This window comes from Ochotona curzoniae, unplaced genomic scaffold (genome assembly GCF_017591425.1).
Source record: "Ochotona curzoniae isolate NIBS_2020 unplaced genomic scaffold, NIBS_Ocur_1.0 patch305, whole genome shotgun sequence".
NCBI classification, from domain to species: Eukaryota; Metazoa; Chordata; class Mammalia; order Lagomorpha; family Ochotonidae; genus Ochotona; species Ochotona curzoniae.
This window is the reverse complement of record NW_024466868.1, coordinates 148,178-167,889: the sequence shown is the minus strand read 5'-3', so window position 1 is coordinate 167,889 and position 19,712 is coordinate 148,178. Positions and strand designations below refer to the sequence as shown.

General features: G+C 46.3%; 1 protein-coding gene across 8 annotated transcripts in view; it reads right to left on the bottom strand.

Moving 5' to 3' along the window:
* Positions 1-2,204: 2,204 nt before the first annotated feature.
* LOC121167073 (transient receptor potential cation channel subfamily M member 3) overlaps positions 2,205-19,712 on the bottom strand; it is a 164,445-nt gene continuing 146,937 nt past the window's right edge. For 7 of the 8 annotated variants that reach the window (XM_040996445.1, XM_040996446.1, XM_040996447.1 and 4 more), the window contains 4 exons: positions 12,437-12,587; positions 11,859-12,058; positions 8,847-8,979; positions 2,205-3,927 (listed from right to left, as the gene is read on the bottom strand). In XM_040996445.1, the coding sequence (XP_040852379.1) occupies positions 2,475-3,927; positions 8,847-8,979; positions 11,859-12,058; positions 12,437-12,587 (1,937 nt within the window). In that variant the 3' untranslated portion in view covers positions 2,205-2,474. The remainder of the gene's footprint in view (positions 3,928-8,846; positions 8,980-11,858; positions 12,059-12,436; positions 12,588-19,712) is intronic. The other variant, XM_040996452.1, reaches the window with a different exon arrangement.

Here is a 19,712-nt window from a genome sequence, read left to right as displayed (position 1 = left end):
TCCTATGGTCAGAGAGAAAAATGGTTCACCTACTGGTTGGGACCCTTTCTGGACTCCCTCAGAAAGCCTTGGCCTTGGTGAATGTACTCACTACTTAAAAATAGTCATTACATGATTAGCTACAAGGATGCCTCATCTCAGGTGCTGAGATGCAGCCTTTCCAAGGGTCACAGAGAAGTGGTCTTAAAATGTGAAGTGCCTAACACAGCTATGTTGATTATGAACAAACATAGTTTCTTTTCCTCATTATCAATCAGTGTAGGACCAGGGCTGATGGGTTCATTTCAAGTTAACATTGCAACTTGGCACAGATGCACAGCATTTGCTTAGAGGGATTCACAAACGAAGAAAATTTAAGGACAACTCATTTATTCTCAGACCAAAGTTAGGTTGGCTGGAAAGGAAATGGCCAACATGGGGACTTGGAAGCGTTTCAAGGAGGCGGGGTGTTTGTTGCTGAGCCCTCTAAACACCAAGCAATGAAGAAGGTGTTTAGTTCTTCAGGCCTGTGACCCTGTTACTCTGTACCTGCTAAGCTTCATCACAAGTTTCTTTCTTTCGATATTTAAAGGCTAGAGGTTTTCTCCATGCATGTATCTATTTTTACAAATGATGACCTGGAGTTTACAACCACAACTAAAGAAAATAAAATTATGTAGTATCTTGGGCTAGGAGCATCCAGCTGTTTTCCTTGAAGGGTTTATTTTATTAGTATTATTTTTAATAGCAATCCAAATGGGAATCTGAAGACTGGGGGAAGGGGACCAAATTTGTTGATCACACTTCAGATCCAGTCTGATCCAGAAGCCTCTGCTTCTGGTTTAGAGTCTGGGCAGACTGTGCTCTGTGGAACAGCTTTGTGCAAGAGAACCCAGCAGGAGTCAGCTGAGCAAAGGGCATGTGGTACCTCTAGTGTGTGCAAAGAAAAGCTAAGGTTATAGAGATTTTTTAAAGCCCATACTCTCATTTAATGGGCTCTTTCAGCAGAACTTCTTGGATATTAAAAAATCTTATTTATACCTCAAGAGGATCAGTAACTCTGAGCCCCCTAAGAATGCTCTGAATGTCTGTTTACATATGATGGATATAAGCATCTCTGCGTAGATGCAGATGTATGCATGTAACAGCACATACTATAAAACTCTACATGTGGTTTCTTCACTTTCTATTTTGGTCTACTATCTCTTTTCTCATAGCTCTGTGTGTAAGAAAAATATTCATGGTATGACTTTGATGGCTTTGGGTTGATATCAAACTCCCAGTCAATTCTAAGATTATGTTTTTGAAACTTGCTTAAAAACAACTTTGGAACATTTCTGTACAAAAGATACCAGCCCTTGAAAAACTCCAGTGAATTTTCTGCTGAGCTCAGATGAGATGGCAAAACCCCAGGTAGGGAAACAGTCACACATAACCACATCCGCTCATACAAAATGGTCAGGTGGTAATGAGCGGCGTGAGACGCCGGTAGCTCCATCTTGGATGCGCTGGGAGGGTGGGGTGGAGCCATGCACATGGTCAAGGCCACAGAACAGCACTGCACAGGACACGAGTGGTAATACCGCGATGTCCCTTATGGCAGTTCTAGGTCAGTTTTGCCACTTTCTTTTGAAAAGGTCATTATTCCGTAGTCGATGAGTGAATTCATTGATGGACAGGTGAGATACAAAATAAATTAAAGATATAAAATTATTTGATTCCACTCATCCTGAGCTTGCTTGACTCTACCTGAACGCCCACTGTATGTGATAGATCACATGACTTTTGGACATGAATTCCTCTTTCACTTTGATTGCAATGCAAGAAGGCATTTCCGTTCCCTTATCGTCTCCAAAAAAGATCAACAGTTGTGGTACCAGAAGTGAATACAGAAGAGACAGGTGAACTGTGACTGTTACCTTGTGTTTTCTTTATAATGACCAATTACACAGGTGTTGGCATGAGAAGGATGTGGGACGTTAGGAGAACTGCTTGCTGCCGGCTTACACTGAATAAAAAGGATGCTCTTCGTCAGTCACCAGTGATGGAGCCAATGTGAAAAGAAAACAGAATGGAAGTTTAGAATATCTCATCTTGTAGGCTGGCTATTTTATTTTATTCTGCAGTTTAGCCCTGCATCCTAAAACTCTGAGTAATGCCTCTTGGCATGAAGAATGCTTGAAGCCCCTTGGTTCCCCAGAGCTCGTGGTGGTCTGCAGCGCCTGTTCCCCTTCTCTCCCTCCCTACCCAGCGAGTGTGAACATGGCATCAACTCCCTGTGCTTGGCACGGGGCCAGAGCAGGAGCTTCCTGGGTCTGTGGCCCCAAAGTCACCTGTGAGTGAACACCTCCCAAAGCATTGCTTGTTTTGCTCAGCTAAGCATAAAGTGAGTGTGGTTCAAGGAAGGGATGTGGGGAAAGTTGGAGTTTGGGGAGAATTTTAAGGGCTGGACTCTTGAGCCTCATACAGTGCAGGGGAGAGGGGTGGGAAAAGGTCTAGTTGTGCTTGCTTTCAAAGCTGTGGAAAGCCGAGGTTCTGGACAGTCTCCTCATGGACAGGCCATCCCCTCGGCCCTCTGGCCTGGAGGACCTGCTCCTCTGGAAGGGGTTCCGCAGGCTGGCCGCATTGCGTTGCCGGTCGAGCCTGTCACTAATGGAGAAGCTCTTCCTGGTGTGTGCATACGGCGCACTTGGCTCCTCGGCAGAGTAGCTGTTGGCACGCTCCATCTTGGGAACTGTGATATTGTTGGACAGGGTTCTGTCTGCGTTCTCACCCTCCTGGGAGGAAAGTGCCGTGGCAGCTTTCCGGCCCCGGGCCTCGATCTCCTCACTGTCGGAACTGGGATGACTCAGTTCTGCCTCTCGCTCGGGATGGCAGCAAGATAAGTCCTCCACTTTGTCTCCCAGGGCACCAGGAAACGGCACTCTGTCTGCGGGCGCTCGAGGGGCACTGACACACCTTGTGTCGATGCAGTCTGTGATGCTGGTGTACTCCGCGGTTTTCACGGGCACCCCAAAGTTGGCGTAGGAGCTCCTTGAAGGTGAAAACATAAAACTGTGTGACTTCGCGATGGGAGCCTCTTCTAGAAGAAAGGGCGTGGTGGCCAGGTAGCGGCTACTTTTGGACCGCTCAATGGTGTGATACGTTGGAGGGTCTGAATCCCATGGGTTTTGGCATTCTGGGAGGTGGGTATAGTCTGAGGAGAATGACCTAGTGTCCATGGAGGTGATGTCTTCGAAATCAATGCTCCGGCTTGGAGGTCTGTCTGTGGGTGCAAGAGTGGCGTAGGCACTGCTTGAAGGAGCTGTGGAAGGCAGGAGAGTTGAAAAGCTGGGCTCGCCCAACCCCAGGATGTTCATGGAGCTGTCCAGAGGGTCTGCGTCACAGTGGAGCTCATCCATGGTGGAGACGTAGATGTCAATACAGGAGGACGGTCTTCTGGAGTCGGGAACAATGGCCAAGGTGTTGGTGGGGGCTGCGGGAGCTTTGCATTCTTTAGCTACCGAGTGGGAACTAGTGGCCCGGTGGAGGCTCAGGGACCTTTCTTTAAAAATACTCTCCAACTTCTCTATCCCACTTTTGTCTTTCACATTGACCGAATAGAAAGAATGGCTCCGCATACGGGGCATTAAGGTGGGAGAAGTTGGGGACATGCTCTCCTCACCTGCAGGGTCCAGGCTTTCCTGGAGCTTGAACGTGTTCCCCTCCTGGCTGTTGAAGCTGCTCTGGCGCACAATGTAGGCTGCGTCGGTGCAGTCTGAGGAGGTGCGTGAGCGGATCTTGTTGGATTCCGCCCTCTCCAGCCCGGTCAGGCGCTCCAGGGCGGTGGCCATGCGCCCGATGAGGTCTTCGAGCTGTGCCAGTCGGATGTCCACGGTCTGCAGCGACGCCTTCATGGAGTGCTCCCTCTCGTTGACTTCCTCCAGCCGCATGGACATGTTCTCCACCCTGGGTGAGGGACAGCAAATGAAGGTCAGCGAGGATGGCTTCCTTGGCGAGGTTACAGAGAGTGAGGACGGAGAGGGCCCGAGGCATGGTCAGCTGTGGGTGTCATGGTGGCCCGCCTCCCAGAGGGGAACTGGAGAAGCCGGGAGATGGAGGAGGGCATTGATACTGACACCCGCAAGCCCAGAATCCAAATCCAAATCGTTGTCAACTGCTTTGAAGGTGATCTGACTCAGTGATTGTTAGCAACCAGTCCCCCTTCTTACTTGTTCCTTTAATGAGATGAAATGCCCAGTCTGGTTAAGCACACTCCAGGGTGGAGCAGCCCTTGCTGCAGTGGAATGAGGCCCTAGTCCCACCCTCCTGCTGCCCCACAGCCTAGCTGAGGCTTAGCACAGGGCTTCGTGAGCCACATAAAGGTGGGAGTATTGGCTTATCAGCGTTGCTGGCAAACATAAGAATGCTGCATTTGGATGACTACTCAATTTGGATGACTTCACTCGATCTTGCAACAGAATTTTAAAATGCGGCTTTTTTTTTTTTTTAAATTAGAGGATATATATGATATTTGTATTCAGTGGACTGGAATAATTTTTATTTTGCATCTGTACAGTGCTTTTGTTGTTGTTGTTGTTATTCAGGAAGGTCTTTTGGCATCTGCTGCCCAAGCAAGCACACCTCATCTTTTCAGAGTCAGTGCCTCCAGAGGAGTTAATGTGGGGTTGTTCCCATCTAAACCAATCCTTTCCCCTATAGAGGAAACATCAAGAAATGTAACTGTGAGTACCCAGGTCATTTGTGGTACTTCTCTCTCTGGGTAGCTGTTCACAGATTCCCATATAATGGTTATTTCTAAATATCTCCACCCTCTTTCATAGAGCCTCAAGGGTGTAGCCTCTTTAATATTTCCTTTTCCATGCTGTCAGCCCAGTGCAGCCAGGTGCCAATCAATGTTTACTGAGTCTGTAACAGTTGTGAACTTGAATTCAGTGTTCTCTCTGGCCATTTAATGACAGACAGTAGCCACCATTTTAAATAGGTTGCATTAATTATCTTAGGACAAATGTAAGCCAGGTTATGGCATGAGTTCAAACTTTTGCATATTTTAAGTATAGATTTGATAATGTTCTCCTTTAAGTGCCCAACACAGACCTTGTGTTAACTGAGTAAGACCTGTTCACGTGTATCTGGACCACACAGAGCGACTTTTCCAGTCTTGGGATATAACAGGAGATTGCCTAATTCAGAGTGTGGAATTGCGTGAAGACCATGCGCATGGGGGATTGCAGCTGGGTCTCCACAGCTGTGTGGTGGTACAGCTACATATGCCAGCACTGCCTCCACCTTGGAGAAATACACACTCTGTTCCAGCATCTAGGAGCATGCGGATGCCACCCCTGGGGGACCACCAGGCTTCTCCTGAAGAAGTTGACTTTCCCTGCCCTGACTCCCCTGTTTCCCTGCTCTAGCCTGGGCCCTGGGCTGCTCCCCTTATTCCAGACCTCTTTGTTTTGCTCTTTCTTTGCCCAGGCTCACAGTCATTATCAGATCTGTGTCTGGCAAACCCCACAGGATTTGCTCAGGTAACCTGGCTAATTCCAAAGGAAAATGCCAACTATTCCTTCCTTCACTTCGTTTTGTTGTGTAACTATCACCAAAGAAACAGATACCAACAGTGGGTTGGCCTTATAGGCTTACGGTTAATTTTCAACATCGAAACTGTGGTGTTTGATTTTGCAAGTACTGCAGTTTTATTTTTGGGATGCAGTAAGCTTCAGTAAGTGGATACAGTGCTTCCTCACAAGCACCTGGAGGAGCACGGACATGCTTGGCTGTGGATGAGTCTGTTGAGCATTTTCAAGGTCCTTTGTCTCTGCAGGATTTTCTTTTGTAAGGCTATTTGTTTACTTAAAAGGCAGAGTGACTGCCAGAGAGAGAGAGAAACAGAGGGAGGGAGGGAGGGAGGGAGAGAGAGAGGGAGAGAGAGAGAGAGAGAGAGAAAGTGAAGCCCATCTCCTTTGCAGTCTCCATCTCCTGAGTCACTGCTAAGGTGCACCCGGGAGGCGGTGGTAAGGGTTCAGGTGGTTAGGTAGGTGAGCTTCTCACTCTAAGATTTGGACTAACCCACCTCTAATCTGTAAACATTTAGGGAAATGGACCAGCAAGTGGGAGCTCTGTCTCTCTCTCAAAGGAATGCATAAGAAATAAAATGATTAAGTTAATGGAAACTGTATGAGAAAATTATGAATGGATTTTCCTTGTACTAAAATGGACATCAGCTTTCTATTCTGTGACCTGTTTGAATACCCTTATATGTTACCTCAGTAACTTTTAATACTAGATAGTGAGGTCTACAGATAGGCACACAGTCCAGAGGAGTTAATTAAGTTACTTAAAATCACACAGCTAGCTACTGCACAATTAGCATTAAATCTTTCCATTATTGTGTTCTTGCCATTATGCCACGGAAAGAACTGCTTGTCCTACTGTGCAAGTACTAATCCAAAATACAGTGCATGCTCTAAATAGCCAACGAGTGAGTGAATAGAGGAATTAAATCCAGGAGCTAACGGCAACACAGGGAATTAAGCTCAATGTAGACATCACATTGAAATTCTTTAAATATGTGATGTTGACTACTTCAAGTGTATTTTGTACTGAGAAAGTGAGCAGCCTGTGCGGTCTGTTGGAAAGCAGGGTAAATGGTGAACCCATTGTGGAGTATTTCATCTGGAAAAGACAAGGCGAGGTAGGGTGGTGACAGTGGTCTTCATGAATGTGAAACACTTTCTCAGATAGAAAAAGGTTTCATTTCCCCTGTGTTTGTTCATAGATTTCTCCTGTAAGCAATGCTTCCCCCTTGCCGGGAGACGGTCCCTTCCAGCAGGCATAGTGAGATGCAACATTCTCTGCACTCCCTTCTCCTACCCCAGGCCAAGGCCTGCCAGTCGTTCATGACATAGGAGCACATTTCAAAGAGTCCGTGGAAAAAAAAATGCAAGTTTCAATGTTTTGATGCAAAAAGTTGAAATCCATGCATCATTTTCTCAGGCATCTGCCATCACCTTTTAGAGGTATCCGGGTTATTTGTTAAGTAGCCACTGGGTGTTTGCCATCTGAGAAATGAGAAGGACAAGTTCTTTTCAGAAACAGGCTTCTAAGAGGTGTTCATGATCTCTTGAACACTTGCATGTAATTCTTTACATACCTAAAGTGTGCTTTAGTAATCGCCCATTTAATTCACTAATGAAGGCAGCATATTTGTTTTTCTAAGCAGATCTCACAAATATGATTAGTATAAATACATTGAATGTGGAAGGCAGTGGCAGGATTAGTATTCTTCTAGAACACCCTATTTTGCAGTGACAGGTCTGTGTGGACTTTGCATATGGCTTTCCGCTTTATTAATATTTGCTAGTACGTAGAAATGAAATCACCTAGATCACTCGGTGTCACGGCTACAGGAAACTTCTTACCAAGACGTACAGGACCAGGGACAGGGATGAAATGCCCCTTGCAGTGTCTACAGGTCACTGCAGACGGAAGTGGATCAGCGGACAGAATGCCATTTCATGCAGACTAGACGTGACTGCCTTGAATCTTAGCATTCTGGGCCATAGAGACTAAAATCAGCAACCAGTGCCTTACATCCTTCTACACTTTTTATAATTCGCTCCGCCATTTTTATGCTGCAAATGCTTATAATTTAAAGTGACTTTATTGCCTTGCAAACACTCTGAATACTCCTTGGGACACTGGATTTTGAACATTGTAGCCCATGAAGAAGGTTTTATCAAGCTACAGCAAGATAAGACCCATAAGAAAACAATTCCATTTATATAAAGGCGAATTGTTAGCTTTAAGGGATTTTCTTCATTTGGGGATTTCTCTGTTTTTAAATAAGACTTAATTTTTTATTTATTTGAAAGGCAGGGATATATATATATATAGAGACATATATATATGTCTATATAAATATATATATATATATAGAGAGAGAGAGAGAGAGAGAGAGAGAGAGAATGATCTTCTATCAACTGGTTCATTCCCCAAATGACTGTGACAGGCAACCAGCTGGGGCTGGGCCAGCCTGAATCCAGGTGCCTGGAATTCCATCTGGGTCTCCCACATGGGTGCAGGGGTCCAAGTACTTGGGTCAGCTTTTGCTGCATTCAAAGGCATGTTAGCAGAAGAGTTGCATTGGAAAGGAAGCAGCCAAGACTTGAACTGGTATCAAAAGGGATATTGGTGTCACAGGCAGCTCTTACCACACTGCACCAAAAAGCTGGCCCCAGGCAGCTCTTACCACACTGCACCAAAAAGCTGGCCCCAGAGGGAGATATTTTTCCCTAGAGTTTTGCTACTTAAACTACCTGTTTTGTCAGTGAGAACTAAAACTACATAATCATTGAGTAGAGAAATCTGCTTTTATTTCTTTGTACTTGACCTGTTTATAAAATAGCAAAACAAAGCAGTTAGGGGGAAAAAGAGACAGCTAATGATTATTATAACTAGTTGATAAGTATTTAGTTTGGAAGGCATTGAGCAAGTTTCTCAGCTAGACATTAAGGCCATTCTAGTCCCCTGGGAAAGGTGCTCAGGGGTTTATGCAATGTACAAACCTGTCGGAGAGCCTGGAGTTGAGGCATCTTTGCTGGCTGTGTATCTGGCTCAGAATTTGCTGGCTTATGGCCTGAGCCAGCGACCTCAGCCCTGTTCCACACGCAACAGCCTGCACTGCCAAGGCCTGCACCTGTAAGTCTGGAGTTCTGATCTGCAGAATGCTAGGATGTGCCCTGTATCTTTTATTACCTCCATGATTTCTGAGACAAATTACACAAGAGATGTGTGTAAGAAAATTTGGTTGATGGTATATGCATGACAGAAAAGGTGTGTGGGAGGCATGGGCCCATGAAAACTACCTTTCTGAAGTCACCCGTATCCTTTCATCGTTGGATGAGTTGAATCGGTCATCCTTTTCTCTGAAATATTCCTCTATACACTGCTCTTCGAAGTCATGTACTTTTTTGAGCTCATCATCAGTTATGAAGAGTTCTGTGAAAAGAAGAGAGGGAGTGATCCATTGGACAGAGGAGTACAGGCAATGGACTTGGGTTGGTGGATATATATATGTATGTATGTATAAACACATATATGTATACACGCGCACACACACACACACACACACACACACACTGAGGTTGGGAAGAGGGGCTTTGATTCTTTCCTAAGTTCCAAAGTCTAACTCCAGTAAGGTGGTTAGCGTTGCCATCTTCCTCCTGAATGTGAGATCTGCTGCCTTGCTCTGATGTTCACGTGTGTGTATCTGGTTTTCTATAGAGTTGGTCAGAACAATACAAGTTGGAAAGCCAAGAACAAAACTCAGTGAAAAGGAAACCACTCAGAGCGCAGGGCTTTCGTAGGAGCTCGATCATTTCTGGGCTGGGGTGATGATGGAGACAGAGGTTATAGACAGGCCTTACTGACAGTTCTTTTGCAACCACATTTCTCCTTTCCCCATCCGATTTCTAAGGCTGGGAGGTAACTATATCCACATTTCCATTTTCACCTGCAGCTGCCAGCAGCTACAAGACCCAGTTGGGGACAGGAAGCAATGGAAGGCTGCTGCGGGGAGGGGTGGTGTCTTGGGGAGGAGCTGGAGATGTGATTGCTTCTTTTCATGTGCCCCCCCTTTATCCTCCCTTAAATGTAAATGTGATGACTGGAGGTGCAGAGGCTGTTGTGCAACCCTGAAACAAAACCACTTGACAAGAATTAGCTGAAAGTAAAAATAGAACTGTGGGCATTTAGCTTCCATGAGCCATGTTCCTAGTTCTGGGCTCACTATCTTTTTCCCATCTGTCAAATGAGATAATTAAAGCTTTCCTTATTTGAGTGATTGGTAGCATGGTTTTCAATTAATAGAGGGTAAACAACTCATAATACATTGTGAAGCATGAAAACCAACTCAGTGATGACAGCAATGCAGAAATAGCTCAGTGGTTAAAATGATATGAAAATGGGCTAAGGCCCCCTTCTGTCCTGGGTCCTTAGGATGCCACGTGGGTTGCCTGAGATGCCCGGAGCCCTGCGTGTGAGGGTATCCGCAACGCAGTTGGTTGAAGTTACCACTGTCTGAATTTACCTGGGGCATGGAAAATAGATCAGACCTCTCCAGTCCAGCATGCCAGAGTTCACGAGAGCTTGATCAGGAGGGAATGCTGGAGACGCAGTCATGAATTTAATTGGTTCAGAAATGATCATGGAAAAAACCAAACTTAACAACTGGAAAGTTGGCAGCTAGGAGGAGGGAAATGAAGAGAAGCAGTTTCCGGAATCCTCAAGGTAGAAAGAAGCCTTCTCGCAGACACTGGCTACTTATGTTGTTGGCACCTTACATGCCTCATTTGACTTCTTTGGTTATTTGTAATGGATATTTGGGTTGTTCTTAAGATGCCATTTTTTTGAAAATCCATCAATATGGCAAGTTTTATAATAAAAATTGAAATTTACATTTCACAGTGTTTTATCTGTGGTTTGACAGGAACTTGGCAATGCACTGAGTTCTTTAAATAAAAGCTAGAGCAAAAATTTGTTTACTCCAACAGATGAATAGTTAAGGGGTCTCGGCCTGACCCAGCCATGTGTCCAGTGGCCTGGCATTGCTTTTATGGCTCCCCTTGGAGCTGGCTCTCATCTGGTCCAGTGTCTGCTGCAAGGAAGTGGGTGTTGCAGTACAAATGGTCTCTATCACCCTACTGCCTGTGCTGTTCCAGACTCTACTTCCTGGGTTCTGTGGGCATGTGAGATCCTCCTTCTACCACCAATAACGCATGGTTTATTGTAACTGACTGGTATCCTTGAGTCAACCCTCAGGAGAGCATACCATGCAATGCTGAAGTTTTTGTCATACCCATGCCCCTGATTCAGCACTCTGTGTTCCCCCTCACGGGCTGAATTTCCTTGATAGCAAAGCTAAGTTGGTCTCATCCGCTACTCTCTGCCTTGCCCTGCCTCCAAGCGTTTCATTTGCCTGAATGCGTGGTTCAGATGGAGTGACATTCTGGAATTCCGACCTCTCTTCCCCCTCTGGGTCTGAATGCTGAGAAAGAAGTTGGACACTGCTCTGTCAGAGAGGCTGTGAAGGGCTTCACATTTAGAGAAGCATCGATTACATGCTTTGCAGATCAAGGCTTAGCTACATGGGAGATCGTGTGGAGGGCGGTTCCTGGACCACAGCCTCAGAGGCTCTGTTTGTGGGTTAATGTCCGTCTGACACTTTCTGAGAACCCATGTTAGCTTCCTGGTATGAGGCTGCATGCCCAGTGGTTCTAAACGTAGGGTGGGACACAAGAGGCAGTCAGGAATCTCCAGAAGCTACTGTTCACAGGGTGTGGAAGCCAGGTGCGTGGTACACAGTTAGCAGCTGTGCTAGCCCGGCCAACAGCACCCCCTTTTAGAAACACCAGGCTAGAAGGAGCGTGGCAGGGAGTCTCTTTTGCCTTCTGAATGGAAAGCACAGCTGCGATCCTCATGAGCTCAGATTAATGCAACTTCTAAGACTTGGGAAAATATCTGAGACTTAAACAAATGATTGGTTCAGAAACGATGATGGAAAAAGTCAAACTTAATTGCTTGCAAAGCAATTCACACCAAGATTGGTAGATAATGTATAACAGAGTGCATATTGCTATGGTTGGTGTTTCGTGTAGGACCACCACTGGAAAGTCAGAAACTTGGGACTTAAGAAGGCACCAAAGTAGCCCTGTTGGAGGTTGGCTGCATGTCATAAAGCGAGGTGGGAGACTGACAATGCCAGGTTCAGCATGCATTGCCTTCTAAGGCCGCAGGTGCAAGTGGGTGATCGATGTCCTCTCCCTGATGGCTGAGATGGGACAGCTTGGGGGTCACTGGGGCTGTCACTTGGAACTCACTCAGGCCATAGTCCCTTTCATCCGGGTCACTTCCCTGCTTCCTCCAGCGGCAGCACAGGTGCTGGAAGATCATGGTCATGTGACTGAAGATGATCAGAGGTGGGGGCAGAACTGGCCTTTCATGGAAGGTCATGATGAGTTGATACCGCTGAAACTTCCACACTTGATTGGAGATCGACTTAACCTCAAAAAATGTGTTGCTGAAAGAGAGAACAAAGGGAACAACGTGAGGAGATGCAGTGTTGCCTTTAAGAGAGAGAGAGATCTTCCTTTTACTGCTTCACTCCCCAAATGGTGGCAACAGCCAGGAATAAGCCAGGCCAACATGAAGAGCCAGGAGCTTCATCATATTTTCCTGGGCGACAGGGTCCCAAGCACTTGGGTCATCTCCCACTGCTCTTCCAGGCACATCAGCAAGGAGTTGGTTTAGATGCAGAGCAACTGGGATGCATACCGGCTTTTCAGTACAGGCCCTCTGCTACATGCTGAGCCCATTCTAGTGTTGGCTAAAGCATTCACTGTCCTCCTGCCCTCCTCCCCCTGCTTAGGCCAAACACTGTGACACATGACACACTCACTTAAAGACAGCGATGAGGAGGTTGACCAGTAAGATGTTTGCCACCAAGAGGTAGCAGGCCATGATGGCTGGCACAACCCAAGCCCCTGTCTTGCAAGGAGGCAGCTGGATCATTTTGCCATCCTCTCGGGTCTCATTCTGTCCACAGGGAGCTGGAGGAAGTAAGAAAGGCAGCAAATAAGAAATCATGGTTATTTGATGCTAAATAGATTGGCTTGAATGAGGGCTTTACATGGAAGAAAACCACAGCCGCCTCCAAACAAAGTTCACCGAAAAGCCAAAAAGCAGAGAAGACAAAAGCGTCGTGACCATCCCAGGGGGCTGCTATTGAGTGCTGCCTGTCTCCCAGAGTCCTCCCCTGCAGTGGGTGGGGTTGCCTGCTTGCTCCCCCAGTTTCGCAGTGCCTGACACTGTGAGCGGCACTTGCCTGCTGAGGGAGATTTGAGAGAGCACAAAGTCCCATGGCCTGGCGAGTTACTTTCAAAATGTGCTGTGGAGGCCCCCAACAGCAGCTGTCAGAACAGCAGCACCGTGGGGCAGGATGGGGAAGTGACACCAGGGCGGCAGTTAGTGCTGCAAGAACAAGCCAGGGCTCTGCCGAACTGATGATTTGAGTCAGCATGGAGGGAGCAGCTCAAGGAAACAACTGCGAGGGCTTGTCGCTTGGTGCTGCTGAGGAAAGGGGCTTCACCTGCAGGTGATTGGGGGTGATGGGGTGACCCCGGAACCTGCATCCACCATGTGCTATCCCAGCAGCTTTTCCTCTTGTAAAATTGTGTTATTCAGGGCCAGGGGAAAAAACCCAAATGCAGTGCATCATGGACCAGTGGTGGATGGTGGCAGGGGGGAGGTAAGACTGGTCGTTGATGCCCAAATGAGGCATGTTGAAAGTTCTTTGTGCCCTCAGCTGTTAGGGCCAGGGGCCAGGTGAGGGGGCTCCCCCACCAGCTCCCTTGAGTTTCCTCTTGGGCAGGGTCTTTTGCATCAACCTGGAAAGGGCAGCGCAAGGAAGCAAGTGGAGTCAGCCCTGTGCCATGGCTGCTTTTGGCGACTGGCCAGAACGGCTTGAAAAGTTGAGTTTGAGTCCATTTGGCTAGCAGAGTACCTGGCTGGGGGCATGTGTGCAGGGTTTTTGGCTGCCAGGCTGTGTGTACTGTCGTGGTTCCCAACCCTGTGTCCAGGAGAATCACCCAGGAATCTTTTAAAAAACCAGGACCCAGCTCTGCTCCAGAACTCTGGACCAGAGAGACTTGGGGGCCTCAGCCCACTGGGCCAGAACATCAGGAACCTGTTAGTTTGGAATCAGGCATTTGCCTTCTGTGTTATTGTGGCCCCTTCTGCCCACACAGTCCAGGGAGAGGCCCTCATCATTCCTTCCAAGCCCAATGCTGAAGAATCACTTTCTCAGGATGAAGTCCAAAGGCTGGGGGGTGGCTGGGGGGTGACTGGCTCAGTGCTGCCTGCTGTCACTTCGCATCTGAGCACCAACCAGGCTGCACTTCTTGCCTTTCTCAGAAATGCCAAGTTGCTGCTTCTGTCTTGATTGTTCGGCTACTTTGTCTGCTTCCTAAGGCCTCTCTCCTACTCCCACTCCATGCTGCAACTGGGTGGGTCCCATTCTTTGTTCTATATTCAAGAATTAATTATATTCACTTGTTTATTTGAAGGGAAGGGGTGGGGGAAGAGAGAAAGAGAGAGAGAGAGAGAGAGAGAGAGAGAAGTAGGTCTCCCATCTTCTGATTTACTCTCCACATGCCTGCACCAGCTATGGATGGTCAGAAGAAGCCAAGAGCCCAGAATTTGGTCCTAATCTCCCATGTGGGTGTGGGTGGCAGGACCCATGTACTTCAGCCCTCACCTGCTATCACCTGCTGTGCGGGATGTTGGGATGGACAGTTGAACTGGGACTTGGACTCAGACATTTGAATATGGCATGCAGGTATCCCAAGTGGTGGTTTGACTGCTATGCCACATTCATTCTTTTCTTCATTTAGAAAGTTCCATTATTGTTATTATTTTTCATGATATTGTTTCATAGGCATAGGGATTTCCACTATGTCCCCAGTTTGACTCTTGAATGTTTTCCGCCGTATTATTACGCAACAGGATAGTCCTTCAGCAACAGTCCAAGACCAGCATGCTGTTAGTGAAGTGGACCATGGCGTTGTAGGTATAGACAATGGCAGACGTTAGTATCCTATCGTCAAGGTATATTTAACAGTTCCGCTGGGAGTCTGTCTTTATTCAGGAGTACAAATGCCTATTGCAACTTATCTTCACTTCCTGGCATGCTAGTCTCCATTATATAGTTCCTCTTGAGAATTATATGTAAATACATGTCTGCCTATATAACTATTTATCTGTATTTTGCATGAAGGTTACCATATGATATTTTTCGTTTTGAAATTGGCTTGTTTCACTTAGTATGATGATCTCCAGTTGGGACCGTTTGGTTGCCAGTGGTAGAATTCTATTCTTCTTAACGGCTCAGTGGTGTTCCCTGGAGCAGATGCACCGTTTCTTTACGCACTCCTCCTTGGACGGCATCTGCATGGTTTCCATGTCTTCTCCCCTTGTGGATTGTGTTCCTATAAATACAGGGTTGCAGGTCACGTTCTCATATGCAGATTTTCACTTCCTTTGGCTATTCGTGGTCTCTTGTGTTTCCAGATGAATTTTTCTATCATCTTTTATGCGTCTGAAAAGAATGTAGCTGGGATTTTGATTAGTATCACGTTGAGCCTGTATATTACTTTTGATAATATGGACATTTTGATCATATTGATCCTGCTGATCCAGAAACATGGTAAATTTCTCCATCTTTTAATGTCTTCTTCTATTTCTTCTTCTTCTTTTAATGTTTTATAACTTTCATAATAAAGATCTCCCATGTTTTGGGTTAGGTCTATCCCATCATTTAAGATTCTTCTCTGGCATCCTAAAGGGGATTGTACACAGAAGTTCTTTGTCAGCCATGGAGTTATTTGTGTATCCGAGGGCCATCAATTTGTGCTAATTAATTTTGTTCCCTGTCAAACTGTCCTATGAGTTCCAATAGTCTCTTGATTGAACCTTTTGGTTCTATGTGTAGAATCATGTCATCTGTGAATGGCGATAATTTTAATTCCTTGTTTCATGTTTGAGTTCCTTTAATTTCCTTTTCTTGGCCAATAGCTCTAGCGGAGACTTCCAACACTATGTTGAATAGCTGTGGTGAAAGTGGATGTCCTTGCCTCATTCCAGATCTTAGTGGGAAAGCTCCCATCCTCTCCTACTCAGTATGAGACTGGCATTATTATTATTTAATATTGTTTTGATTATCTTGTAGAATGTTCCTTCAATGCCTAGCTTGGTTAGTGCTTTAACATGAAGTGGTGCTGGATTTTATCAATTATTGAGAAGATCACATGGTTCTTATTTTTCAATTTGTTGATGTGAATCTCATTTGTTGATTTGCAAATGTTGAATCATCCCTGCATATCAGGGATAAATCCTGCCTGGTCTGGATGATTGATCTGCCTCATGTACTGCTGGCCAGTATTCTGGATTCTGTTGGCCAGTATTTTTCTGATAATTTTTGTGTCTGTGTTCATCAGGGATGTTAGTCTGTTCTTTTTCTCTGTTTCATCTCTAGCTGGGAAGTAGAGTCAGAATGTCCACACAGCCTGCCAGCAACAAAGTCTATTTTCACTCAAGAAAGATCCAGTGTGGGATTGAAAAGCTTGTGAACATAGAAAATGTAGAGCAGTTTGGAGGATACCTAAATTTTTTCTGGTTCCTGCCAGTACGAGCTATTCAGGCATAAGAAACACTTCATGAAGTTCAGGATGTGGCTAGAGAAGGTTAATGGCACAGGCATCAGGTGCAGGCACCAATGTCCTAGAGATTTAGAAATTTGTAACATACAAGGAAAGGAATGCTTTCCGGCCTTGTCCCTGCCAGGGTTCCTCTTTTGGCAAGACAACTGGAGAGGTTCTCCTTTGCGTGGCTACCTCTTTCCAGAAGCTTCCTTATTTAAAACTCTAGGCCATGATAAATCCGGGCACAAGTTTGCTCTGTGGAAATATGAGGCATTTCAGACTTCTAACGGCAGTTGCCAAGGGCTGCTAAGCACAGGAGAGGAGAACAGAGGCGGTTGAAAATCTGGCAAGCCCGAACTGGGAAGTCAACGGCACCTTCCGCCAGCTCCATTCCTCCTCTCACTTCTTCTGTGACTTCTCTCCCCTTCTCTTCCCAGCTACTAGGTAAGTTGCTCTGGGCAGTGACAGGGCACTGAGACAGCCACTGGAAATCATCAGGAAGTCTTGGTTCCTGCTGTGAGTGAAGGCTGTGGCACCATGGACAGTCCCTTCGGGTCACATGCCAAGCTCAGGAGGTCCATGGTGACTTTGGCATGGAATCAGCAAGAAAGCACTGACTTTTCCTTGGCACTTTGGACCTTCCTGACTCCATCACAGGATAATATTTCTCTGTTCTCCCTTCATATTTGCTGAATTCCCTTTCTGGGTGCAGCCTGGGCAGGCTGAAGGCTTCAGCATCTGGTAAGAATTTCACAACAGTGTGATATTTTCAGTCTGTTTATTGCAGTCTTCTGTTTACGTCAGATTATACTGATTCCCAACTTATCGCAGGATATGATTAAAAAAAAAAAAACCCAAAGTTTATAAAACATGAACTAATTTAACAATATTGAAGGATGGTATAGAGGTAACAAAATATGGAAAGGGCCATGTGACTGACTGCAGAATGTGAGATAATTTCTAGGCTCTGTCTATTCCTGGTATTCTGTTATTCTTCATGATTCTATAAAGAGGAGACAAATTTCCCAAACTGTTTCATCTCTCCCATGAACTAACTGGAGGCCACATGTAAGAATCCTCTTCTTTCTGTACCATCAAAAAAGCAAATAAGTAGGTAGGCACTCACATTTCCTGACATGTAGTTGAGATACTTGAGAAGGAGGGGGACCAACAGCACAGCCTCTGACGCGTTGCGACTACCCTGGCTCACAGTATGTCCACCGCACGGGTCTTGCCATGAGCTATCTCGAAATTATGATGAAGTCAGACAAATCCCATTTTCTAATCCAGTGAATTAGAAAACAGGATTGTATAAGCCTAAGCGTGTTGGTGTGTAGATTGTAGGGTGTTCTGGGGAAGCAGAAAGAATTCAATGCCTTCTGCTATCTTTCCACAGCCTTTGCCTGGAAATAATATCAACCTTTATTAGTCCAGTATTGTGTATCAGGAATCAGTACCAGAAAGATTATATACAAACCATGCTGGGGCAGGAGATATTCTTATATCCTACCCTGTTAGATATGCCAGTAAGTTGTTGCCAGGATGTGGCCAATTGACTGAAGGAACAGCCCCAATTTCTCTCTCTTGTTTGTATCTGAGCTACTTTGTCATGTGATTTTAGAGTTTTACTTATGCAATTGGTGGGATCTTTTTCTTGCCCGTTGATTCTGATTTTGGCTATATTAGCAACTTGGTCCATGGGTTATTGTAAAGGTGACCATACATGCTGTGAAAAAGCCTACTCTGCTGCCTCAGTGACCACTAGGACAGACATGTCTGAGCTCACCTGCCAGACGATGAAATGCATTGGGCTTCTGCTGTTTCGAGCTGAGTCTTTCCCAGATCAGCTGATAGCCAGATGATCTCCTGCCACATGATCAAGCTGAGCCAGGACCAGAAAGAATCATCCAGATAAACTACAGGCTGAGGAGCTCAGCCCATGCTTATGGCTAGAACCCACTGGGCTCTGTGGCTTATCCTGTGCTGTAATCCTGCCAGCAGATATGGATAGCTCTCCTTGCCCTGCTCATGGCTACAAGAGGCAGCCCAGGCTCCTCAGGTGGACAAAGCCCTGCTCTTGTTTTTCACTCCACCTCATTTCAGGCCACAACTGGTTGCAGCAGATCTTGCCCTTGCCCAGAGAGGGGTGAGTACACTGAATGACCAGTGACTCATCTGACTCTGTTTTTAGAAATTAAACCAACGAGCAGAGACTTCAGCTAGACGATGACAGACATTTAATTGAAAGCTTGTGTAAAGCTGCCCACACTGGTCATGTGAGCGTCAAGTAAGCCATCTGAGAGTGAGCGATGCAGAAGCTGCAACAAGGAGAGCAAGCGAGGACGAGACAGATGACGGATTGAGGGTGAGGAAGTTTTGAAAATAAAGCAGAGGACACTCATCATGACTGTGGATTCTGGCTTTCCCAAACCACTTCCGGCGTCATTTCCAGTCAACTCTCGTCATGTTTCTTTCCTGTCTCTGCTGCCCCTGTGGTATCCTCTTGCATGCTCTAACTCGTCACTGGGGGTGGTTTAACTTTCTTGTAATCAACAGTGCTGTCCAGTTGCATCATTAACATCTCAGAACATCAGCTTGTCAGAGCAGTAGTTTCCCCAGCAGAGGCTGAGATCCACAGTGCTGGGAACCATGGAGCTAGGGAGGGGGCCACTGGGAAGGGAGAGGAGGATTCCGGCTAAAGGGTTGGAAGGAGGGCAAGAAAAACCCTTTCACTAATAACCATCCCGAGAGATTGTCTCATCACCATCATCACACTTTCGGTATTCACCCAAAAGAGATGGGGTCAGATGACTGATTTGCTTCTTCAAACCAGAAAGAACACGAGACAGGTGAAGTCAACAGCCTGCTCCTGTGGATTTTGTGCTGCCACCCACCTCCATTGTGACTCCCAAATGTGCTCGTCTCAGAATCCACAGGACACCCTCCTTAGCATGGGCATGGGTTCAGGGGCACAGAGGGGCTCACTTGGACCCGATTGCCTTGACTGTGGAGGACTTCCCCTAGGGCTTCACATCACCCCAGCCTCCTTGCCACCCAGTGAGGAATAGCTTGTTGTTTTGGGATCAGTCTAATGAGCCAGGGAGTGTAGTTCTCCCATGATGCCCACCAGTAGTCATGGGCTTGTACCAGCCGCACAAATGAACCTCAGGGTTTGTATGACATCTCCAGGAACAATCAACAAGGGCCCTAGCATTCAGGAATGTGTATATAAACCAACATAAGCTTTCCCTGACATTATTTACAAATTCCCTGGAAAGTGACAATGCAAGAGGTACGCTGGTACTCACAGCTCACATTCCTATCGCTGGTCTGTGGGCACACTTCCCTCTCGGTACCAGTACAGGTCTCCCTGAATGCCTGCCTTTGCCTATTTTTAATCTTTGACTTGCTGACTTTCAATCGGTCCTCCACAAACAGCAAAGAAACCAGATTATATGCGGACCATGTTCTGACTTA